At 39.4% G+C, this 26,830-nt stretch overlaps 1 protein-coding gene across 4 annotated transcripts in view; it reads right to left on the reverse strand.

Moving 5' to 3' along the window:
- CRPPA (CDP-L-ribitol pyrophosphorylase A) overlaps positions 1 to 26,830 on the reverse strand; it is a 330,830-nt gene that overhangs the window by 284,039 nt on the left and 19,961 nt on the right. For 3 of the 4 annotated variants that reach the window (XM_008978703.4, XM_003825009.5, XM_034963741.3), the window contains exon 3: positions 1,440 to 1,589. The exons of the other annotated variant lie outside the window; for it this stretch is intronic. In XM_008978703.4, coding sequence (XP_008976951.1) covers positions 1,440 to 1,589 — 150 coding nt within the window. The remainder of the gene's footprint in view (positions 1 to 1,439; positions 1,590 to 26,830) is intronic. 4 annotated transcript variants of the gene reach the window in all.

Consider the following 26,830-nt stretch of genomic DNA (forward strand, 5'->3'; position numbering starts at 1 on the left):
ACCTACTCTTTCCTCCTGTCCCTATGGATGAACTATCCATATTCCCAGCCAAGGTCAACTTCAATACCACTAATGCAGTAGGTCCCATCCACTCTCACTTTACCACTGTCTTCTCACTGTGGAATCACCCCCATCAGCATAACAGTGTGCTGTTTTATCATCCACCTAAAAAAAAACAAACTTAATCTATAACTATTCAGCTACCTCCTCCCATTTCTCTACTCAATATGTATAAAAGTTCCTCCAAAAATCAGCCCTTCTATTCTTAGATCAATTCCAACAAGATTTTCATATCCACCACTCCCATCAAACACTGGTAATCTCACATTGCAAATGTTTATGTACAGTTCTCAGTCCTCACTTTTTAGAAATCCTAGGCAACATTTAACAGAATGGCAATTAGACATCTGTGACCTTCCAGTACCATTTGAAGAGGAAGAGTTATCTATAACCTAAAACTGCACACCTCCTTTTACTTTGCCATGTTCTACGATGACCATGGATCAGCTTGTATCTGATTCAGCTCAATCAGAAAGTACTTTCTTCATTAAGTTTCTGGGATACTACCGTCTAATCCTTATGGCCACTCTTCTATCCCCTTACCTAATTCTTCCTCACCTCCTATAGCAAGTTGAGTAAAGCACTAGATTAGTTGCTCAAACTTATCATCATTGGGAAGTCTCTGACAAGCTCAATATCTAATATTCAATAACTATTTACTCAATGTGCAAACAAATAACAGTAAAATTATGTAAGTACAGCAGCATTTCCAAAACATGAAAACCAGAAGCAATCCAGTAATATTAATGAAATTACTTGATTTTTAAGTTACTTACTTTTAACTAAAATTTTGATTAACAAAATGTCTAAGGAGCTGTATAGATAACTTACCATAGTACATCTGAGACTGCAGTTCTTAAAAAGACCGGTTTATAAGACAGGCCCTCAGCCAGCATCTGAGAATTAACTGACAAGGGCAAGTCAGTGTGCCTGCCTAGACTGTTGGTATCAACAACATGATTTAGGCTGAACACCAACTTTCCTTCTGGAAATATGGAATTTTTGTATGTGCCAAGCAGAGGATATCCAGATGACCAATCGAACACCCTGGGCATTGTATCTCTAACAGCCCTCCCTGGGCATAAATGTCACACACAATTTGCTGAATTTTCACTGCTGGAAGGAAGATGTGCTTTGCATGATCCTTCAGGAGAGGGAGGGAAAAGATCATCTAGAAGCCTGCAAACGGATCCTCAACATTCTGCCTGCAACTCTCTCTTCTGATCCAGCTCTATAACCTTAATACTTCATTGTAATAAGTCTTAGCCTTGAGTATAACTATACGCTCAGTCCCATGAGTTCTGGAAATTCTCCAAATGTGGAGGTTGTTTGGGGAACCTGACATAACAGCAGCTTATTCAAAAAGCCCAAATTCTTACCTGCTGATATGCTTCATAAATCACATCAAATAGAAAAGCTTGGGGCATTTCACTTGCTCTGTGTCTGGCACGTTCTAGCGAGTAGTCTAAGCAACCATCAGCAGATGGACTGATGACAGTAGATACAAGAGGTCGAATGGCTCCTGCTGCCTGTAGAACAAAGAGGCAAAGAATATATTTCACCTACAAGCCATTTTAAAGTGAAATTCTGAATTCAGTATCTCACTTTTGATAGATCTTATTCATACCTTCAACAAGCTGCCTTAAGAAAACATCTGAATAAGTGTGATTGGTTCAAAAATGGTTATTTCAGGTAAAAAAAATCAATTTTGTAGTATTACGGTTCCATACATTAAGGTGAAATTTTCCTTCATTATAAGTTCAAAATCCTTCTGATCACAGGCCATTGAAGTCAACACTAAAAAAAAAGATGCTAAGATCCAATTGGGTATTCCCTGAAGATGAAGGAGGCAGAGAAAGACTATCATGAAATAATTGATATGGACTGCAAATTAATATTAGTATACCCTCAGGAGAGTTACATATTAGATACTTAAGGAAATAAACAAGTTCTCCAAGATCCCCTAGATGAGACTCAATAACCCAAACAATGTGGGTTGCTCTAATTTGTGTCTTGCTCTAATTCACAAGGAAAAACAGTTCCTGTCAAACACAGTCTCCATGCAATGCTCCCTCAGGCAATACCCATTGACTTCAATTGCTATGATGAAAGTTCTCTCAATAATAGTTGCATCTGAACTTTAGAAGAGATATTTCATGTCTGACAATTTTTCCCTTTATCTTTTATGGAGTCCCATTGTAAGACAGTTTTGAAGGCCATTACCAGAAGAACTGCCTTAGTGAAACTGCTTTAAAATATAGTTCAATGGTGGGCAGTTAACCAAACCTTATATTTACTCCAAAACATCCTTTCTTCCACACAATTGCTACATGGGGATGATTGCAGCATATGAAATTAGTGCACAAATAAAACAAATGTCTTCTTGGTGAGACCAACATCTGAACAAGATAGATAGTCCACACATTGGTTTGCAAAAGCCAAGGGACTGGCTGAAAATCAAAGCAAATGTATGAGCCAAACAGACGGTTTATAAATTGTGTCACCCCTTCCAGTGCCTCAAGTAGAAATTTGGAACCTAAGCATAAAAACAAAAATGAGGACACAGGGTGACAAAGAGGAAGTAGTATCCAAGTAGGTGAAGGGTAGGTCAACTGGTCAAGCCCAGTACCTATCAGTAGAACTAGAAGATAAGACAGGAAGGAAATGCATGTACACACAAACATGCATGCTGCTTTAAGAAAAAAGATTCCACTGAAACTACGTATATTTTTGGAATTCTATATCAGGGCATGAAGTTAAAAAATACTTAAGAGAACATGAGACATCCAAAATGCCAATGCAAGGAGCTCTGCAGACTCTGTCCTCATTGAAACTAGTGAAAAGTATTTTAAGAACCATTAAAAGCCTCTGAAAATTGTCCTAAGGACATTCAGCAAATGAAGAAACATTTATTCCAGAAAATCTACTAAATTTTGGTAAGAACAGACTCTGTAGTACTCAAGCCGTGACCCGTTTCTTCTTCTATCCTCCAGCCAGCTCAATGTAATGGATGCTCTACTCAGAGTAGGTATGACTAAAAAGATACGGCCCCCTCACCCCAAGTTCCCAGTATGAAGGGCAGACTGCCAGCATTTCCTATGCCCCTCAGCACTATGGCACAGAGGCTAAAATCTATGCAAGTGTGGACACGAGGTTGAGGCCCACCTCTTTCACATAGTTCCCACCCATGCCCCAGAATACTGGGGCCCTGATCACTCTTCTTCCAGCTCACACATATGGCAGTTTTCATACCAGGGGAAATAAAAGACCAGAGTCTTCTACTGCCCTCATGTAGATCACAGAGTAGGGAGTTTACTCCAAAAAAAATAGTGCACTGTGCCCACCCACAGTTTCAAAGAAGTGATGTGGTGATTTTTCTTTTTTTTTTAATTTTTTTTAATTTTATTATTATTATACTTTAAGTTTTAGGGTGCATGTGCACAATGTGCAGGTTAGTTACATATGTATACATGTGCCGTGCTGGTGCGCTGTACCCATTAACTTGTTATTTAGCATTAGGTATATCTCCTAATGCTATCCCTCCCCCCTCCCCCCACCCCACAACAGACCCCAGAGTGTGATGTTCCCCTTCCTGTGTCCATGCGTTCCCGTTGTTCAATTCCCACCTATGAGTGAGAACATGCGGTGTTTGGTTTTTTGTCTTGCGATAGTTTACTGAGAATGATGATTTCCAATTTCATCCATGTCCCTACAAAGGACATGAACTCATCATTTTTTATGGCTGCATAGTATTCCATGGTGTATATGTGCCACATTTTCTTAATCCAGTCTATCATTGTTGGACATTTGCGTTGGTTCCAAGTATTTGCTATTGTGAATAGTGCCGCAATAAACATATGTGTGCATGTGTCTTTAGAGCAGCATGATTTATAGTCCTTTGGGTATATACCCAGTAATGGGATGGCTGGGTCAAATGGTATTTCTAGTTCTAGATCCCTGAGGAATTGCCACACTGACTTCCACAATGGTTGAACTAGTTTACAGTCCCACCAACAGTGTAAAAGTGTTCCTATTTCTCCACATCCTCTCCAGCACCTGTTGTTTCCTGACTTTTTAATGATTGCCATTCTAACTTGTGTGAGATGGTATCTCACTGTGGTTTTGATTTGCATTTCTCTGATGGCCAGTGATGGTGAGCATTTTTTCATGTGTTTTTTGGCTGCATAAACGTCTTCTTTTGAGAAGTGTCTGTTCATCTCCTTCGCCCACTTTTTGATGGGGTTGTTTTTTTCTTGTAAATTTGTTTGAGTTCATTGTAGATTCTGGATACGAGCCCTTTGTCAGATGAGTAGGTTGCGAAAATTTTCTCCCATTTTGTAGGTTGCCTGTTCGCTCTGATGGTAGTTTCTTTTGCTGTGCAGAAGCTCTTTAGTTTAATTAGATCCCATTTGTCAATTTTGGCCTTTGTTGCCATTGCTTTTGGTGTTTTAGACATGAAGTTCTTGCCCATGCCTATGTCCTGAATGGTAATGCCTAGGTTTTCTTCTAGGGTTTTTATAGTTTTAGGTCTAACGTTTAAGTCTTTAATCCATCTTGAATTAATTTTTGTATAAGATGTAAGGAAGGGATCCAGTTTCAGCTTTCTACATATGGCTAGCCAGTTTTCCCAGCACCATTTATTAAATAGGGAATCCTTTCCCCATTGCTTGTTTTTCTCAGGTTTGTCAAAGATCAGATAGTTGTAGATATGTGGCATTATTTCTGAGGGCTCTGTTCTGTTCCATTGATCTATATCTCTGTTTTGGTACCAGTACCATGCTGTTTTGGTTACTGTAGACTTGTAGTATAGTTTGAAGTCAGGTAGCGTGATGCTTCCAGCTTTGTTCTTTTGGCTAAGGATTGACTTGGCAATGTGGGCTCTTTTTTGGTTCCACAAGAACTTTAAAGTAGTTTTTTCCAATTCTATGAAGAAAGTCATTGGTAGCTTGATGGGGATGGCATTGAATCTATAAATTACCTTGGGCAGTATGGCTATTTTCACAATATTGATTCCTCCTACCCATGAGCATGGAATGTTCTTCCATTTCTTTGTATCCTCTTTTATTTCATTGAGCAGTGGTTTGTAGTTCTCCTTGAAGAGGTCCTCCACGTCCCTTGTAAGTTGGATTCCTAGGTATTTTATTCCTTTGAAGCAATTGTGAATGGGAGTTCACTCATGATTTGGCTCTCTGTTTGTCTGTTATTGATGTATAAGAATGCTTGTGATTTTTGTACATTGATTTTATATCCTGAGACTTTGCTGAAGTTGCTTATCACCTTAAGGAGATTTTGGGCTGAGACAATGGGGTTTTCTAGATATACAATCATGTCATCTGCAAACAGGGACAATTTGACTTCCTCTTTTCCCAACTGAATACCCTTTATTTCCTTCCCCTGCCTAATTGCCCTGGCCAGAACTTCCAACACTATGTTGAATAGGAGTGGTGAGAGAGGGCATCCCTGTCTTGTGCCAGTTTTCAAAGGGAATGCTTCCAGTTTTTGCCCATTCAGTATAATATTGGCTGTGAGTTTGTCATAGACAGCTCTTATTATTTTGAGATACATCCCATCAATACCTAATTTATTGAGAGTTTTTAGCATGAAGGGTTGCTGAATTTTGTCAAAGGCCTTTTCTGCATCTATTGAGATAATCATTTGGTTTTTGTCTTTGGTTCTGTTTATATGCTGGATTACATTTATTGATTTGCGTATATTGAACCAGCCTTGCATCCCAGGGATGAAGCCCACTTGATCATGGTGGATAAGCTTTTTGATGTGCTGCTGGATTCAGTTTGCCGGTATTTTATTGAGGATTTTTGAATCAATGTTCATCAAGGATATTGGTCTAAAATTCTCTTTTTTAGTTGTGTCTCTGCCCGGCTTTGGTATCAGAATGATGCTGGCCTCATAAAATGAGTTAGGGAGGATTCCCTCTTTTTCTATTGATTGGAATAGTTTCAGAAGGAATGGTACCAGTTCCTCCTTGTACCTCTGGTAGAATTCGGCTGTGAATCTATCTGGTCCTGGACTCTTTTTAGTTGGTAAGCTATTGATTATTGCCACAATTTCAGAGCCTGTTATTGGTCTACTCAGAGATTCAACTTCTTCCTGGTTTAGACTTGAGAGGGTGTATGTGTCCAGGAACTTATCCATTTCTTCTAGATTTTCTATTGAGTAGAGGTGTTTGTAGTATTCTCTGATGGTAGTTTGTATTTCTGTGGGATCAGTGGTGATATCCCCTTTATCATTTTTCATTGTGTCTATTCGATTCTTCTCTCTTTTCTTCTTTATTAGTCTTGCTAGCGGTCTATCAATTTTGTTGATCCTTTCAAAAAACCAGCTCCTGGATTCATTAATTTTTTGAAGGGTTTTTTGTGTCTCTATTTCCTTCAGTTCTGCTCTGATTTTAGTTATTTCTTGCCTTCTGCTAGCTTTTGAATGTGTTTGCTCTTGCTTTTCTAGTTCTTTTAATTGTGATATTAGGGTGTCAATTTTGGATCTTTCCTGCTTTCTCTTGTGGGCATTTAGTGCTATAAGTTTCCCTCTACACACTGCTTTGAATGCGTCCCAGAGATTCCGGTATGTTGTGTCATTGTTCTGGTTGGTTTCAAAGAACATCTTTATTTCTGCCTTCATTTCGTTATGTATCCAGTAGTCATTCAGGAGCAGGTTGTTCAGTTTCCATGTAGTTGAGCGGTTTTGAGTGAGTTTCTTAATCCTGAGTTCTAGTTTGATTGCACTGTGGTCTGAGAGACAGTTTGTTATAATTTCTGTCCTTTTACATTTGCTGAGGAGAGCTTTACTTCCAAGTATGTGGTCAATTTTGGAATAGGTTTGGTGTGGTGCTGAAAAAAATGTATATTCTGTTGATTTGGGGTGGAGAGTTCTGTAGATGTCTATTAGGTCCGCTTGGTGCAGAGCTGAGTTCAATTCCTGAGTATCCTTGTTAACTTTCTGTCTCGTTGATCTGTCTAATGTTGACAGTGGGGTGTTAAAGTCTCCCATTATTATTGTGTGGGAGTCTAAGTCTCTTTGTAGGTCACTCAGGACTTTCTTTATGAATCTGGGTGCTCCTGTATTGGGTGCATATATATTTAGGATAGTTAGCTCTTCTAGTTGAATTGATCCCTTTACCATTATGTAATGGCCTTCTTTGTCTCTTTTGATCTTTGTTGGTTTAAAGTCTGTTTTATCAGAGACTAGGATGGCAACCCCTGCCTTTTTTTGTTTTCCATTTGCTTGGTAGATCTTTCTCCATCCTTTTATTTTGAGCCTATGTGTGTCTCTGCATGTGAGATGGGTTTCCTGAATACAGCGCACTGATGGGTCTTCACTCTTTATCCAATTTGCCAGTCTGTGTCTTTTAACTGGAGCATTTAGTCCATTTACATTTAAAGTTAATATTGTTATGTGTGAATTTGATCCTGTCATTATGATGTCAGCTGCTTATTTTGCTCGTTAGTTGATGCAGTTTCTTCCTAGCCTTGATGGTCTTTACAATTTGGCATGATTTTGCAGTGGCTGGTACCGGTTGTTCCTTTCCATGTTTAGCGCTTCCTTCAGGAGCTCTTTTAGGGCAGGCCTGGTGGTGACGAAATCTCTCAACATTTGCTTCTCTGTAAAGTATTTTATTTCTCCTTCACTTATGAAGCTTAGTTTAGCTGGATATGAAATTCTGGGTTGAAAATTCTTTTCTTTAAGAATGTTGAATATTGGCCCCCACTCTCTTCTGGCTTGTAGAGTTTCTGCTGAGAGATCTGCTGTTAGTCTGATGGGCTTCCCTTTGCGGGTAACCCAACCTTTCTCTCTGGCTGCCCTTAACATTTTTTCTTTCATTTCAACTTTGGTGAATCTGACAATTATGTGTCTTGGAGTTGCTCTTCTTGAGGAGTATCTTTGTGGCATTCTCTGTATTTCCTGAATCTGAATGTTGGCCTGCCTTGCTAGATTGGGGAAGTTCTCCTGGATAATATCCTGCAGAGTGTTTTCCAACTTGGTTCCATTCTCCCCGTCACTTTCAGGTACACCAATCAGATGTAGATTTGGTCTTTTCACATAGTCCCATATTTCTTGGAGGCTTTGTTCGTTTCTTTTTATTCTTCTTTCTCTAAACTTCCCTTCTCACTTCATTTCATTCATTTCATCTTCCATCGCTGATACCCTTTCTTCCAGTTGATCGCATCAGCTCCTGAGGCTTCTGTATACTTCACATAGTTCTCAAGCCTTGGCTTTCAGCTCCATCAGCTCCTTTAAGCACTTCTCTGTATTGGTTATTCTAGTTATACATTCGTCTAAATTTTTTTCAAAGTTTTTAACTTCTTTGCCTTTGGTTTCAATTTCCTCCTGTAGCTTGGAGTAGTTTGATCATCTGAAGCCTTCTTCTCTCAACTTGTCAAAGTCATTCTCCGTCTAGCTTTGTTCCGTTGCTGGTGAGGAACTGTGTTCCTTTGGAGGAGGAGAAGTGCTCTGCTTTTTAGAGTTTCCAGTTTTTCTGCTCTGTTTTTTCCCCATCTTTGTGGTTTTATCTACTTTTGGTCTTTGATGATGGTGATGTACAGATGGGTTTTTGGTGTGGATGTCCTTTCTGTTTGGTAGTTTTCCTTCTAACAGACAGGACCCTCAGCTGCAGGTCTGTTGGAGTTTGCTAGAGGTCCACTCCAGACCCTGTTTGCCTGGGTATCAGCAGCGGTGGCTGCAGAACAGCAGATTTTTGTGAACCGCGAATGCTGCTGTCTGATCGTTCCTCCGGAATTTTTGTCTCAGAGGAGTACCCGGCCGTGTGAGGTGTCAGGCTGCCCCTACTGGGGGGTGCCTCCCAGTTAGGCTGCTTGGGGGTCAGGGGTCAGGGACCCACTTGAGGAGGCAGTCTGCCCATTCTCAATACTCCAGCTGCGTGCTGGGAGAACCACTGCTCTCTTCAAAGCTGTCAGACAGGGACACTTAAGTCTGCAGAGGTTACTGCTATCTTTTTTTTGTCTGTGCCCTGCCCCCAGAGGTGGAGCCTACAGAGGCAGGCAGGCCTCCTTGAGCTGTGGTGGGCTCCACCCAGTTCGAGCTTCCAGGCTGCTTTGTTTACCTAAGCAAGCCTGGGCAATGGCGTGCGCCCCTCCCCCAGCCTCGCTGCCGCCTTGCAGTTTGATCTCAGACTGCTGTGCTAGAAATCAGCAAGACTCCGTGGGCGTAGGACCCTCCAAGCCATGTGCGGGATATAATCTCCTGGTGTTCCGTTTTTTAAGCCCGTCGGAAAAGCGCAGTATTAGGGTGCGAGTGACCCAATTTTCCAGGTGCCGTCTGTCACCCCTTTCTTTGACTAGGAAAGGGAACTCCCTGACCGCTTGCGCTTCTCGAGTGAGGCAATGCCTCGCCCTGCTTTGGCTCGCGCACAGTGCGCTGCACTCACTGTCCTGCACCCACTGTCTGGCACTCCCTAGTGAGATGAACCCGGTACCTCAGATGGAAATGCAGAAATCACCCATCTTCTGCGTCGCTCAGGCTGGGAGCTGTAGACCGGAGCTGTTCCTATTCGGCCATCTTGGCTGCAGCCGTGTTAGGGCCACTCTTGATGCAGTTAGCCATTGGGGTTGATGTGGTGATTTTTCACAAGTAGAAGACAAAGGATGTGAGAGTAGAGAGCTATGAAGCTCTCCCAAAGGGAACTCACTTTATTTGGAAATTCAAACCTAAGTGTACTCTCAAAAGAGATCATCATGGTAAGCAATTAAAAGAATGCTGGAGATATATGAGCACAAAAAGCTCATATATCTGTCGGACAGTCAGTTTACCAGTGAAAGCCACGGGAAAACAAAGCCCACAAAAGCTCTCCTGGGATTAGGAACAAATCTCAAAAACTACCCCTGCAAAGGGGCTAGAATTTAACTGAGACTACAAGGGATATATGCCAAAGGCATTATCAAAAATAAAGGTGAGCAATTAGCACACAATGAGTGTAGCTTAACAGCTAGGTGAGATATCAAAGGCAGACAATATAATAGCGGTCAGGGAAGGAGACAGTCAAAGAGAGCCCCACTGAAACCTCTATCATTCTAGGATGACTATATAATACTCAAGTGTCCACCCTCTGAAAAAGCAACATCAGAAGCTTTTCCCTGTGAAAGTAAAAGACATCACTAAAATAGGCCAACCAAGTCATAAACAAATAAGCAAACAAGTCATGCATCCAAATAGGAAAGTGATATCCTCCAGGGATGGGGTGGGAGGGGAAAGGCAGGCAAGAGGAACTGCTTATGAGAAGGCCCCACCCATATATCAAACTTAGCAGATAAAGACCTCAAATCAGAATCAGCTATTATAAATACATTCAAAGAACTAGAGGAAATTACACTTAAAGTAGTAAGGCAAGGTATGACAATATCACTAATGTTAAGCAGTTTAAAAATATAGAAATTCTAGAATTGAAAAGTATAACTATAATGAACATTTATAAAGGAGCTCAGTGACAGGCTTGAACTGGAGAGGAATCAATGAACTTACACTTAGATAAATAGACGTAATACAATCCAAACAAATGAGAAAAAAAGGATGAAGATAAATGAACAGAGCCGCAGAATAAAGGACACCATTAAGTACACAACAATTTTGTATTGGGAGTACCAAAAGGAAAGATGAGTAAGAAGCAGAAAAAAAAAATTCAAGGAAATGACTGGTAACCTCCCAAAATAAAGGAAAAATTAGTCTTCAAGAAGCTTGATGAAGTCCAAGTAGAAAAATCAGAAAAAAATCCTCATCTAGACACATCATAGTAAAAGTGCTGAAAACCAAAGTCAAGGAAGAAAATCTTGAAAGCAGCTCAAGAAAAATGATTAGCAAGAGAACATCAATAATAACAAGTGACTTATCAGAAACAATAAAAGTTAGATGGCAGTGGGGTAATAGTCACTAATAGGAAAAATATCTCATATCCAGCAAAACCAATATTTCACACATGAAAGCAAAATGAAAACACTTCCAAAGAAACACAGAATTTTTGCTAACAGATTCATCTTAGAAAAAAGTAGCAACAAATGTTCAGCCTGAAGGACATTTGAAGACAGTAATTCTAATTCACATTAAAAAACAAAGTGTACCAGTAAAGATAATGTAATTATAAAAGACAATATAAATGTATGTTTCTCTTTATATACTGTTTTTAAAAGCAATTATGGAACCTGAGAGTTCCCTGACCCCCCCTCACAGGACCTGCAACAGGAGTGTGGCTCATCTGTTTGGCTGCCATACACTCAAACCCCTTATGGGATGGGGAGCACCCAGATGGGCAGGTGCCGTAGCCAGAGCGAGCGCTTTTGGGCTCCAGCCGCACAGGAGCGTCTAGGGGTGGGTACCCATGACTCCTAAAGCCCCAGTGGGCATGCATGTTACAGTGCTCCTTTAGCTCTCCCGTCCACAGACAGCTTAAATGTTAACCAGCTCAGTGCCCTCTTGGTATCCAGGTCCCTGTCCAGCGTCCAGGAAGAATCATATCATACATGAATTTGAACGTTGGTGAATGTGGGGGTTTTACTGAGTGGCGGAGGTGGTCTTGGTAGGATGGATGGGGAGCTAAAAGAGGGATGGGGTGGGAAGATGATCTTCTCCTGGAGTTTGGCTGTCCAATGGTCAATCTTCTCTCTGACCACCCCCAGCTGAACTCCTCTCAACGTTCAGATGCTCTTTTTCTTCTTCTCTGCCATGCTGCTCTGCCATTCTGCTGCTCTTTTGTCTGTCTGCTCTTCTGCTCATGGAGCCTGGGGTTTGGGGCTTATGTAGGTACAGGATAGGGAAGGTGTGGCAGGACAAAAGGCAACATTTGGGTGTGAAAACAGGAAAGTCTGTTCCCATTTAGGACCATGAGTTTCTAGGCTTGAGGATGGAGCCTTTGCCAGTGAACTGTCTTCTTCTACCCAGTATTTCCCTGCCTCCTATCTGTATAAATTATATTGAACAATAGATACATAGTTAACTGATTAGTCTATAATATATTGAACTGTGTATATTTGATGAAAACAGCAAAAAGGAGGTGGATAGGGATAAAGGTGTACTGGATTAAGGAAATGACACCAGATGGCAACTTGCACCAACAGTAACAAATTAATTAAAAATGACAGGCAAGGAAGTTAATACAACAAACTCTATAAATACATACTTGCAGCTGGGTACAGTGGCTCACACCTGTAATCCCAGCACTCTGGGAGGGAGAGGCAGGCAAATCACTTGAGGTAAGGAGTTTGAGACCAGCCTGGCCAACAGGGGAAACCCTGACTCTACTAAAAATATAAAAATTAGCACGGTATGGTGGTGAATGCCTGTAGTCCCAGCTACTTGGAAGGGTGAGGCAGGAGAATCACTTGAACCCAGGAAGCAGAGGTTACAGTGAGCTGAGATTGTGACATTACACTCCAGCCTGGGTGATAGAGACTATCTCAAAAATATTTTTAATTTAAAATTTAAAAAAAAGATATATATATATATACATATATATGTATATACACACACACACACACTTGCTCACTTTTCGTCTTCTATAGATAGCAAAATATAAACTAATAATTATTAGGTTGGTACAAAAGTAATTGCAGTTTTTACCATTACTTTCAATGGCAAAAAATATAATGGATTGTTGGGTTTCTTACATAGATATAATATGCATAATAACAGAACAAAAAAGAGGAAAATAGAGCCATGTAATTTTTAAATATCTCACTGGAATTAAGGTAGTAAATTCTGAAGCAAATAAATGTTTGCATGTATACTGTAGGTCCTAGAGCAACCACTAGCAATGAAACTCAAAAAATTAGAAAATATAAAGGAAATAAAGTATTACAATAAAAATTTTCACTTACTACAAAAGAAAGCAATAGGAGACATGAAAAAAGTAAACTAGCAGACAAATCTAATTATATATTAAAACGAATGGATCAAAAGGCAACAACTGTCAAACTAAATTTTTTTTAAATCTAACACATGCTGTCTACAAGAGACAACTATGATTCAAAGACACAAATAGTTTGAATTTAAAAGATGTCCAAAATACAAGCAAATATGAACAAAGCTGAAGAAATAAACAATCCAACAATATTTGGAAACATCAATATTCTACTTTTGATACTGGCTAGAACTAGGCAGATCAACATGGAAACAAAAGACTTGAAAAATACTATAAACCAAATAAAACTAACAGACATCTATTAAACATACCACCCAACAACAGCAGAATACCTATTTGAAGTGCACATAGAACATTCTCTAGAACAGACCATATGCTGGACCATAAAACAAGTTATAAGAGGATCAAAATCATACCAAGTATAGTCTCTTAGAATAGAATAAAATTAGACACAAAGTTGGAAACTAATTTATTCTTTTCTTTCTTTGTGGGGGGAGGCAAGGTCTTGCTCTGTCCCCCCAGGCTGGAGTACAGTAGCACAATCACAGCTCACTACTGCTTCAGCCTCCTGGGCTCAAGCAACCTGCCAGCCTCAGCCTCCCAAGTAGCTGGGACTACAGGCATGTGCCACCCCACCTAGCTAATATTTGATAGAGACAGGGTTTCACCATGTTGCCTAGGCTGGTCTCAAACTCCTGGGTTCAAGCAATCTGCCTGCCTTGGAGTCCCCAAGTGGGCATGGAGCAACCATGCCCAGCCAAAGTTGGGAATTTAAAGTATGTGGAAAATTAATACTAAAAAAAAATGACCCAAAGAAACCACTAGCAAACTTGAAAATACTTTTAAATGAAAACACAAACAATATGAAAATGTATGGGGTAAACCTAAAGCAGCCCTTTGAGGAAAATGTATAACTGTAAATGCCTATATAAAAAGATTCTAGACAAGTGTAATTTTTCACCTTAAGACACTGGGGGAAAAAAGAACTAAAATTAAAACAGACAAAGAGTAAACAAAAGAAATAAATTAGAGAATAGAAAAAGAAAAAAAGCCAAATATGGTTCTCTTATAAAATAACAGTTGAGGCTGGGCGTGGTGGCTCATGCCTGTAATCCCAGCACTTTGGGAAGCCAAAGCAGGTGGATCACTTGAGGTCAGGAGTTTGAGACCAGCCTGGCCAACATGGTGAAATCTTGTCTCTACTAAAAATACAAAAAATTAGCCAGGCATGGTACTGCATGGCTGTAATCCCAGTTACTCGGGAGGGTGAGGCAGGGGAATCACTTGAACCCAAGAGGCAGTGGATGCAGTGAGCTGAGATGGCGCCACTGCACTCCAGCCTGGGCGACAGAGCAAGACTCCATCTCAAACCAACAAAAACAGTTCACAACCTTTGACGAAAAAAAAGGCAAATTAATAAAATCGGAAGGTAGTGACATTTCTATCAACCTCAGAGAAATAAAAAGGAATACAAAACTACAAACTATATTCCAGCAAATTAGAAAAGTGATAAAATTAACAAATTCCCAGAAAGACAATTAACCAAAATTAACTTGATAATAGAAAGTCTGAATAGACCTATAAAAAGGGAATTGAATTAGTAATTTAGAAACTTTTCACAAAGAAAACCCAAGATCCAGAAGGCTCCACTGATGAAATATGCCAAAAATTTAAAGAACAGTTAATACTAATTCCTCAAACTTTTCCAAAAAATAGAGAATGCTTCCCAACTCATTCTGTAAGACCAGTATTATCCTAATACCAAAAACAAAGACTGCACAAGAAAAGAAAGCCAATTAGGGATATTAGTTTGTAAACAATGCAAAAACAGATGCAAAAATTCCCAACAAGATACCTACAAACCCAATTCAGCAACATATAAAAAAGCGTTATACACCATGACCAAGTGGGATTTATCCCAGGAATAACAGATCGGTTCAACGTATCAAAAAAAATAGTCAATGTAATAAACCATGTTAATAGAATAAAGGACAAACATATGAACATGTCAATAGGTGCATAGAACTCATCTGACAAAATCCAACACCTCTTTGTGAGAAAAGCACAAAAATTAGAAACAGAAGAGATCTTGCTCAAACTGAAAAAGAGTGTTTGTGAAAAATCCACAGTTAAGATCATGCTTACTGGTAAAATACTGAGTGTTTTCCCTTTATGATCAAGAGTAAGCAAGGAAATCCACTGTTGGCCATTTCCAGTAAACACTGTAATGGGAGTCCTAGCTAGGATAATTAGGCAAGAAAATGTAATAAGCTATCCAAAAGAAGTAAAGCTATCTCTATTTGCAGATTGCATGATCCTGTATATAGAAGACACTAATGAAGTGTCTTCTAACTATTAGAAGAAGCGAGTTGTCAGCAAGGATACAGAGAACAAGCCTAGTATACCAAAAATATATATATATATATATATATATATATATATATATATATATATCGGTTTACTGCTAGCATATAGAAATACAACAATCCAAAAATGAAATTTAAAAAATTCACTCACAAAAGCATTGAGAAGGCCACTTAAGAGTAAATTTAATGAAGAAGTTCAGAAGTTACTACAAAAACTCCAAAAAAATGTCCTGGCTTCTAATGGCCAATGTCTTTACTTAGCTACTTTTACCCATTCCCTCTCAAATACGTCTCTACATTTAGTCTTCTTCTTTCTGTCCTGCCTCCTCAATTTCCAGTCTTCCATTTAATTATGCTTATTAATATACAAGTATGCCATGACTTCTGCCATCATTAAATCAATTCTTTCGATATATATCTTCTTCCAGCTAATAACAAGTTTCTTCACACAAGTATAAAGCCCAACTCTGAATTATCTGTATAAGAGCACATCTCCAATTTCTGTCTTCCTATGCTTTCTGGAATCTATTTCAATCAGGCCATTATCGCCACACCACCACAAAAATACATTTAACCAAGGTCACCAATGACCCCCACGTTGCCAAATCCAATTAATAGTTCTTAGTCTTCTTGAGTGTTTGTTCACTTAGTTTTCAGAAATCATTCTCAACCACACCCTCTCATCTTCCCAAACTAACTCCTAGGTCCTTACTTTCTCAGACTGTAAATGGTAAAGTATTCCAGAGCTGCATCCTCATACTTCTCTATTGTTAAATGGGAAAAAACTTAGACAAGTTTGCATTTTAATCGAGCTTGAGCAAACAAAACCAGCAAAACAAAAATGACTTGTGAATCACACGGCCCTCCAAACCAGAGCAGTTTTGGAGAACTCCAATAACATAATCTGACAGCATTTATAGGAAATGGAAGTGCTGTGTAGAGATGACTTAATAAGTTACAGCTTAATTTAAGGTTACAGGTCCTCCTGCAATTAACTAATGCTCAGCTCCTGAAGTTAAACTCTATATTGGTTTGGTCTGTTAGGCTTAGTTCAGGAGCCTAGTCAAAGTCAATGGCCTCCTATAAATTTTATTTAACACAATCTACAGTCATTCTATTAATGACCACATGAAGTCTCATGACTTTAAACACCATCTACATGAGAACTTCCAAACCTATATATCCAGCCCAGAATTATCTTGAATTCTGGATTTGCACTTCCAAATGCCTGTTTAACATTTCCACTTAGTTCAAAATGCATACCTCTACGGCAACAAATTGAACTCAAAGTTTTGGTATTACCCACTCCACAGCCTCCAAACCTGTTCCTACAGACGGCCATCTACACAAACATGAACTCTATTCTTCTCGTTATTCTTGCCCAAAATCTTGAATGCTGTCCTTGATTTCTCCCCCACTCTTATAATTCAGCCCATCAGTAATCCAGTCCCTGTCAACTTCAAAGTATTCCAAATCTGCCCACTTCTCACTGTCTCTGCTATCCAAGTCCAAGCCACCCATCCTCCCTCTGAGATTACTCCAGTAGCCTCCCAATTGGTATCTCTTTCACTCTTGTCCTTCCACAGCCTATTCTTCACAAAGCAATAGAACAAACCTGTTCATGATGAGTTAGACCATGTCTCTCTTCTGTTCAAAATCTTCCAAGAGCTTTCCATCTCAAAGAACTAGTCAAGTTCCTTCCATTTAATTCAACTTAAATAACGCTAAAAAATTCAGTTCCTCATTTCCACTAGGAGCATTTTAAGTACTCAAAAGCCACATGTGACTAGTAGCTTAGGTACTAGACAGTGGAGTTAGCCTATTTCCATCACTGCAGAATGTTTTATTGGACAGCAGTGCCCTAGAATGTTCACTCCATGACTGCTGTCTCTCCAGCACCTAGAAAAGTGCCTAACACATAGCATGCACTCAGTAAATAAGGGTTACATTAGTGAATCAGTGTTGTAGGTCTTAGAGATACTGATTAGGCCACACAAAGAACTCAAAGTGTCACTTGGTAATACACATATGTCTTCATGATATTTTATACAGCAGCAGCATCTGAAGAAATTTCAAGATGAGGTCAAACCAAATCCCATTCCCTCAGTAAGACACCTAACTTGCTTCGATAGAAGCACCCTGTATTTGTAGTCTATGAACAACAATGCAAGTCTCATTCATGCCACTTAATAGCTGTGTTATTTGTAACAAGTTCATCTCTGCTTAATTAATATTCTTTTCTATGAAATGAAAAATTTTAACCAGGTATTTTATTTCAGGCCCCTTCAGCTTTAGTACTATAATATTTTATGAGGAAAGCCCCCACATGTCAAAGCTTCCAATCCAACAATTCACTCTAAGTTCTCTCAATAGCCATCATACCCCTACAGAGTAAGAGTTATGTGGTGGCAGTTTCCCAAACCAAAATAGAAATGTCAACCTTACAAAATGGCAGAATATTATATCATCACCCATGCAGAAAACATCCATCTCAGTAGAGCGCATGGGCAAACAGTAGTCTTACATTCTTCATATTTTTGTCCTGCTTTCACACAGCTATCTACTTCATATGATAGACTTATATTATCTGAAAGACCTAGACAACCATATTCCAAGCATTATGCTTTGCATAATGAGGAATACGCAAAATGCAATCCTTGCTCTGAAAGGGTTCAGTTTCGGTGGGAGGGAGAGGGTAGATGCACTCCCTCCAGAGACCAGTTATTAAATGCTGAAGTGCTACAAATACACTGTGAACTCGTTTCCCTCATCTCAGTTACTTGATGAATATAAGCCATTAATAAATTGCTTTTGATATTTTAACCTCACTTCCTATTATGAAAACTTCCTAATAGTTTCTCAATACTATATTCACTCATTTTTATGACTTTTAAAGAATTACATAGTTTAAATAAAAACTTGAACACCCTCTCATACACCCAGCCTCCTCCCCTACCCAACAAACAGTGAAAAGCAGACAGGCTCACAATATTCTCTTTCCACCTGGATACTCCAAGTAAGAATCTCTTAATTACTCTATCTTTTCTCTAAAAAGTATTCTTGTACTTCTTTAAACATTTCTTGACCACTTTTTTTGTACTATGTATAAAGAAACAATCTTGTTTTAAGGATTTTAACAAATAAGATAGATCTTGTCAAGGATCTTAAAGTCTCATGAACATGACAGATTAGCAAGCCAACAACTATAAGATACAATAATGCAAAATATTGGGGGTGGAGAGCCCTGAGTTCCAGAGCAAGGTGGGAGCCTCTAACCTCCTGGAGTGGTTCTCAAATACTTGCTGGATGGATAAGTGATTGAACAAACTACTTCTTAGGAAACATTAAAAATTACCTAATAGTTTAGAATGCATATATACACAGCAATATTAATATAAGAAAATTAAACAACAGAAGTGGTTTAAGAAGTATACTTAAGAACAGCAGGGAAAGGGACTTGATCTAGCAGTATGAAAAGTTATTAGAGAGCTGTCTCAATAGTGACTAAGACAGGGTATGAAAACAGACCAACAGCATGGAAGAGAGTCCCAACAGACCCATGCTCACATAGAAACTCAATATATGACAGAAGTGGCAGTGCAGGTCAGTGGAAAAGGGGATAATTATTCAATAAATGGTGCTAGGCAAAGACTTACCTTTGTAGCAAAAGACGAAAGTGAAATCAACCCCTACTCAATCTGTAAACTCCAGAAAGAGATATCCATGTAAAATTCAAAACTATAACACATTTTTTTAAAATGGTGAATATCTTCATGACTTCAGTGTAAGAAAAAAATTTTTAAACCAGGCAAAAACAAAAACCATAAACGAAGACATTAGTGATTTTAAGTATATTAAGATTAAAAAATGCTTATTTATCACAACACATTGTGATTTTTTTAAGCATTCCGGATGAAAGAAAATAGTTATAAAACACAGCATGCACTGGCCAAAGTATTAGTGTCCAGAATATATAACTCCTACAAGTCAAAAGCTTAAAAATAAAAATAGGGTAAATTCTTACACAGGCGTTTCAGTAAGAATATTTAAAGCCCATAAATATAAAAAGATGCCCAACCTATTAACAAAATGCTAAATTTAAACCACAAAGAGAAAGCATTTTCCAGTAAATAGATTGGAGGAAAGTCTAACTATATCAAGTAGTGGTGAGGACTAGGGCAACTTGAACTTCTTTTACGTTACTGATGAGTATAATTCAAGACAAGTTTGGAAAATAATTTGGCATCATCTAGTAAAGCTGATAACCTACATATGTCAGAACTGTAGAGAAATCCTTGCACATGGGCACAAGCTATATAATAATATCCATACTAGTAATGTTTACATCAGCAAAAAATTAGAAAACAAATGTCCATCACCTGTAAAATGAATTACGGTATATACAGTAGTGATTATGAACAAACTATAGCTGAGTAGACTTATATGAATACATTTCCCCAAATACACTGTGCAAAGTAAGTATGCTGTCAAAATATATGCAAAGCATGTTTTAAAATCATATAAACATAGCCAAAACATTCTTCAGGAAAAGATGTTATACAACTAAAGAGAAAAGCGAGACAACAAGAAAAACAAAGTTTGGGTAATGTTTATTCATTGGGGGGATTAAATAAGACTTGGGAGGAGATAGTTTCAATGTGACTGGTGATGTTCTAATTATACCAGTAGTAGACACAGAGGTATCCAAAGTTCTTCAGTAGTTTTTTAAAATTCAGAATGTGTATTCATGGGTTCCCACCTTGATTACCAAAAACTAGCTTCAAGAGCAGAAACCATCCATATTTCAGATACAATTATGGCAGGATTGGTAAATTCCACAAATTACTAGGTTCTTGTCTATGAAAGCCAGAATATCAGATGGGAAAGTTGTACAACAAGAAGAGAGATCAAAGCAAAAGGTGACAAAAAGCTTCAGGCATCTTAAACTAAAGGCCCATGAAAAGAGATCACAAGTGAAAATAACTTCTTGGCTGACTCCATCCCTTGCCTTGCCATCTGCTATAAACAGATACAGAAAATGCTCACGTTAAAAGGCATATATTCCACAGCTGTCTTTATGTAAGAGACTTCTGTTCACAAACAAACATGCAATGAAACCTCAATTTTGTGATGTTTTCTGAAATTCAAAGTATCAAAATTAAGACAAGTATAAACAAGTTGGTTAGTGGCCTGCAAGGCACATCTCCCTGAGAAGCTTGTTGTAGGAGGCATCATTCCTGACTTATCAAGTACAAATGTCTCCTCAAGTACTAGTAATAAGCCCTGAATGGAAGCTTAAGGGCTCAGCACCAGCCTCAGTGATTACTTGTCTCTCAAGCTAATCTATCACCATATTTCCACATGTCACTGTGTGGAAATCATTGATACAAATCATAAAATGTGGAATAATAAACCCCACCTCTACTGTTTGCTTTATTGTATAATACTATGATGCATCCATACAGCAGGCACTAACATGCATTTCTCCTCAGGCAAATGCATTCTAGCTAATTATAACAATGTACAACAGAAATCCTCCAACCATATAATTATGATTTTAGTTAGGCAAGTTGTCTTTATTGAAAGGCTTAATCAGTGTTTGCAGAACAGCATCTCTAAAGCTAATCATTGGGAATTATAAGATTGAATATTTCACATTTTTAATCATAGAATACTTCTAATCTCCTTCTGACAAATAAATTGAACTGAGCTAATTTGTCCAATATAGAAATAGAGATATCTTAGAAAAATCTTTATTCATATTACTGTAGTACACCACTAAAAGTGGATATGCAGCAAAAAGGAATAGAGAGGCCTTCATTTTACATTCTACATATAAATTCCTAAAATTTCAGTAGTACCATTTACCCTAATTATAACATGATTGGGAATATACTAGGATGTTAAACATTATTTCATGTTAAACCACAGATACTCTCATCTGTCTTTCACCTACCCTTTTCCCAACTTCCTTTGAAAGTAATTCATAGAAGGGAAACATAGAAGTGGGTAATTTGAAATAATTAAAGCAAAGCAAAAGCTTTTTCACATAGTAGCTTCCTCAACATCAAAAATAGATCAAGTTCCACCTCATTCCCATAGCACTTCAGAGAATAGGTCAGTCCTTGGTCCAGGCAATTTACCCTTTGTCGAAATAAACCTGGGTTTCCTTACCAACCAGAACTCACTGCTTTCTCACAAGTAAAATTTCTTTAGATCTAGGATTTAAACCAGTATCAAAGTTTCTCTAGAAGACAATACTATGGTATCCAATAAGCCAGGAAAAAAACATTATCTTATCCCCATGCAGAAGCCAGGAAAAATTATTATCTTACCCCCACACATGAATAAAGCCTGACCTGAAGTATATTGATTACAATGGACAAGTACAAGTGATTATTAGCCATGGTAAATCCTACTTAATATCACATTTCCAAATACAGAGTTCAAAAATCTGCCAACTGATCAGAGAAATGCAAATCAAAACCACAATATGATAACACCTTACTCCTGCAAGAATGGTCAAAACCAAAACCTAAAAAAAACAGTAGATGTTGGTGTGGATATGCTAAAAATGGAACACTTCTACACTGCTGGTGAGAATATAAAATAGTACAACCACTACAGAAAACAGTGTGGTGAGAAGATTCCTTAAAAAACTAAAAGTAGAACTACCATTTGATCCAGCAATCCCACTACTGGGTATACAGTCTGAGGAAAATAAGTCATTGTACGAAAAAGATACTTACACATGCATATATGTAGCAGCACAACTTGCAACTGCAAAAACATGGAACCAGCCCAAATGCCCACCAGTCAATGAGTAGATAGAGAAAATTGTGATGTATGTGTGATGGAATACATTCGTATGACATGACTGATGGAAAACGTGTGACATACATGTGAAGGAAGACGTGATATGTGTGTAACTAAAGATGCGTGGCACGTGTGATGAATACGTTATACATATGTGACACGTAATGGAAGATGACACATGACTGAAAGCACGTGTGACAAAAATGTGACACATGTGTGAAAGACAAATGTAACATGTGTAATAAAAAAACAACTGTGACGTGTTATGGAAGACACGTGTGACACTGGTGACATGTGTGACATGACTGATATGGAACTGACACGTGTGAAACATGTGCCAGAACAAATGTGTAACACATGTGACACATGGGACAGGTGTGAGAAAACACATGTGACATGGAAGACACACGTGTGAAATAAGACACGTGGACACACAACTGACAAGTTAGAGATGCGTGTCTGACACATTAGCAAAATGCCAATGACATGACACATTATCAAAACGTGATGGACGTGTGACACGACTGACACGTATGTGATACGAACATAACATGTAACTGACATGTACACATGACCAACATGACACGAGGGTGACACAATTGTGACAAGTCACTGACATGTAACTGACACGTGATGGACACGTGTGACATGACCAACATGTGTTACAGGTGACTGACGTGTGTAACACGTGTGACATGTGACAGATGTGACAACTGACACGTAATGGACACGTGACAGACACGTGTAACGTGTGATGTAACAGATGTGACACGTGACATGTGACTCATAGTTGACATAACAGAAACATGACCGACACATAACATGTGAACATGTGACATGATCAACACAATCAACATGTGATTGACGAAATGTGACTGATGTGACCAATTTGACTGACATGAGATGTGACACAGATTACTGACGTGTGACACGTGACACGTGACACATGACTGACGTGACTAAGACGTCACTGACAAACACGTGACTGACACGTGATACATGATTGACATGCGACCAACGTTTGAGACATGTGACTGACGCGAATGACACGATTGGCACGTGACCAACACGTCACTGACATGATTGGCACGTGTTTAACATGTGACTGACGTGATCCACAAAGGATCAACACGTAATCGTCAAGTAATCAACACGTGTGTAACACGTGACCAACGTGTGACCAAAGCATGTTTGACGTGTGACCAACACGACTGGCAGGTGATTGACACGTGATTGACACGTTTGACATGTGACTTACATGCCATTGACCTTACCACCTAACCAACATGTGACTGATGTGATTGACACATGATCAACACGTAATCAACATGTGTCACAGCTGATCGAAATGACCAGGACATGATTGACACGTGAACAATAACATTATTGACATGACGGACAGGTGATTGACATTATTCGCACTTGACTGACACATGACATGTGAATGACACAATTGACACATGATCGGCCTGTTACCAACATGACACGTGATCAAGACATGATCTACATGTAATAACGTGACCGACACGTGACCAACACGTGACTCACACGTGATCAGTGCATGATTGACAAGACAAACACGTGACTGACAGGTAATTCACGTGATAAACACATGATCAATACGCTATCAACACATGTGTGACATATGACAGAGACAAGACCAGGGCATGATTGACATGTGACTGACACGTGACCAACATAAGTGATTCACACATGATTGACGTGACCAAGGTTTGTGACACGTGACTCACGTATGCGATTGACATGATTGGCACATGACCTATATCATTGGCACGTGATTGGCACAGGTCCAAAATGTGACAAATGATCGACATGAGTGACACGTGATCAAGTGATCGACACGTGTGGCACATGACGGACGTTGCTAGAGCATGATTGACATCACCAACATGACTGACACGTGACTGAAACATCACTGAAACATGGACAGCTTTGTGACATGTGACTGACACGATTGGCATCTAATCAACACGTGGGTGACACGTGACCAATGCTTAACCAATGCCTGACATGTGACAAACACGTGTGATACGTGACTGACACTTGACTGACACGTGATTAACATGATTGACACGTGACCGATATGTTTGACACATGACGCGATTTACGCAACTGGCATGTGTCCAACACGTGACTCACACGTGATCAGCACATGTCCAACATGTGACTGACATGATCGAGTCTTTACTGACAAGTGATCATCACATAATCAACACGTGACAGCTGACCAGCCCTTGGCCGGAATGTGATTGACACTTGACTGACACTATTGACATGTGACCAACACGTTTAGGACAGGTGACAAGCGATTCACCATTGGTGCATGACCAACACGTGACTGACACGTGATAGACGTGATCGTCATTTTGGGTCAGCACATGACATTTCACCAATGTGTGACCAAAGCATGATTGACACATGAACATGTGACATGACACAATTCACACGACTGACATGACCAACACATTTGTGACACTAGACACGTGATTGACAGGATTGAATCGCACATGTCCAACATGTGACTGACACGATACACATACGATTGACGTGTGATCAACACGTGTGACACGTGACCAACACGTGACCAGAGTGTGATTGACACATGACTGACATGATTGACATGACACATTTGTGACACGATTGAAGTGATTGGCATGTGACACTTGATCGTCACGTGATCAGCACGTGTGGCACATGACAGACACCTGATTGACACATGACTAACACGTGACATTGACTCATGATCGTTATGTGAACACGTGTGTGACAGGCGTGTTATGTGACCATATGTGACACATGACTGACATGGCTTACATGTGACACGATTGACACGTGACTGACGCATTTGACGTGTGACTGACTCGCCAATGACATGATTAGCACGTGACGAATACATAACACGTGATTGGCACGTGATCGGCAACGTGTATGACATGACTGTCACATGACTGGAGTGTGATACATGACCAACACGTGACCAACATGATTGACACGTGATTGACATGACTGACGTGATGACACGTTTGTGACATGTGACTGACACGATTGAAACATGATTGGCACATGTCCAACACGTGGCTGACACAAGATCTACACATGATCAACACGTGATTGTCACGTGATTACCTGTGTGACATGACCAATGAGACACAGAACATGATTGACACTTGACCAACACCTGATAGACACGTGATTGACATGATTGACACATAACCAACACGTTTGTGACACACTGACCTGGTTGACAGGACTGGCACATGACTAACAGGTGACTGACATATGATCGACTTGCGATCAACACTTGTGTGACACATGACCGACGCCTGATTGACCCATGACCAACATGTATAACACCCGAACGACACGACTGGCACAGGATTGACACTACTGACACGTTGACACGATCAACACTTAACTGACACATTTGTGACACACAATTGACACGATTGGCATGTGACCAACACAACCGACATGATGTGATCGAGTCATTTTTGACACGTGACTGACACGTGTCCATAACCAACTCGTGAGATACATAACCAACTCGTGTATGACACGTTACACGTTTGTGACACGTGACCAACACCTGTGACGTGGCACATGACCAATATGTGTGATGGAAGACGTGGACACATGCCCAACATATGCCCAACACATGCCTGACACGTGTGTGACATTTATAAAAGTTATACCTTTGTAATTACAGTTTTAATTACAAAGGATACAACTGCTAAATGAAGAGACACAGGGTGAGGTCTGGGGGAATCCTAAAGCTTTTATGCCTTGTCTCCATGGAATCAGGGTACACCACCCTCCCAGCACAGCCCTGTGTTCAATAACCAGGTAGCTCTCCTGGACCAGGGTCCAGAGTTTGAGGTTTCATGATAGAGGCATGACTAATTCAATCACTGGCCACCTGGTTGAACTCAATCTTCAGCCCCTTTCCTGTCCCCAGAGGCTGAGCTGGTTCAAAGCCTCTAATCACATTACTTCATCTTTCTGGTGACCAGCCCACTTCCTAAATCATGTTTTCTCATTAGCATAAGCTCAGGTATAATCCAAGGAGCTCATAAATAACAGACTCTCCTGTTACTTCAGCAATCCCAAAGATTTAGAGTCTTCCTCCCAGGAACCTGGAATAAAGAGCAAATTCTTTATTATTCAACAGACTGAAATGCACTTTTAATATGGGAATTAGGTAGTCACAGGTGATTTTGGAAAGAATGGTCAGAGGAAAAATTAGCCAGACTGCTATGATTTATAACATAAATTAGGGGTATGCAAGGTGAGAAGTGTGTAAGAAGTTGATCACCAACAAGAGCATAAAATGACTAGAGGTGCTCGAGTACAAAGCTGAGGTAAGAAGGATATACCAGTAACTTAGAAAATGCCTTCTTCCACCAGGAGCAATACTTAGGAGGTTGCTTTGCTGATGCAGTCTCATTTGAGTCATCCTATTGTTAGTGTTCTTAGAGTCAATGTAATATTTAACGTGTTGGTCCTTCTTAAAATTATTCTCACTTACCTTTGATTTCTCCACATTCCAGCTTACTTTACTCTTTCCAACATTTCCCTTATAACAAAGTCCTCATTGCCACTTCTTTATCTGACTTAATTACGCAGAAATATACAAGTCCTTCTGACTTAGAAAAGATTACAGACCTCTAATTTTGGTAATATGGTAGAC

Source organism: Pan paniscus, chromosome 6 (genome assembly GCF_029289425.2).
Source record: "Pan paniscus chromosome 6, NHGRI_mPanPan1-v2.0_pri, whole genome shotgun sequence".
Taxonomy (NCBI): Eukaryota; Metazoa; Chordata; class Mammalia; order Primates; family Hominidae; genus Pan; species Pan paniscus.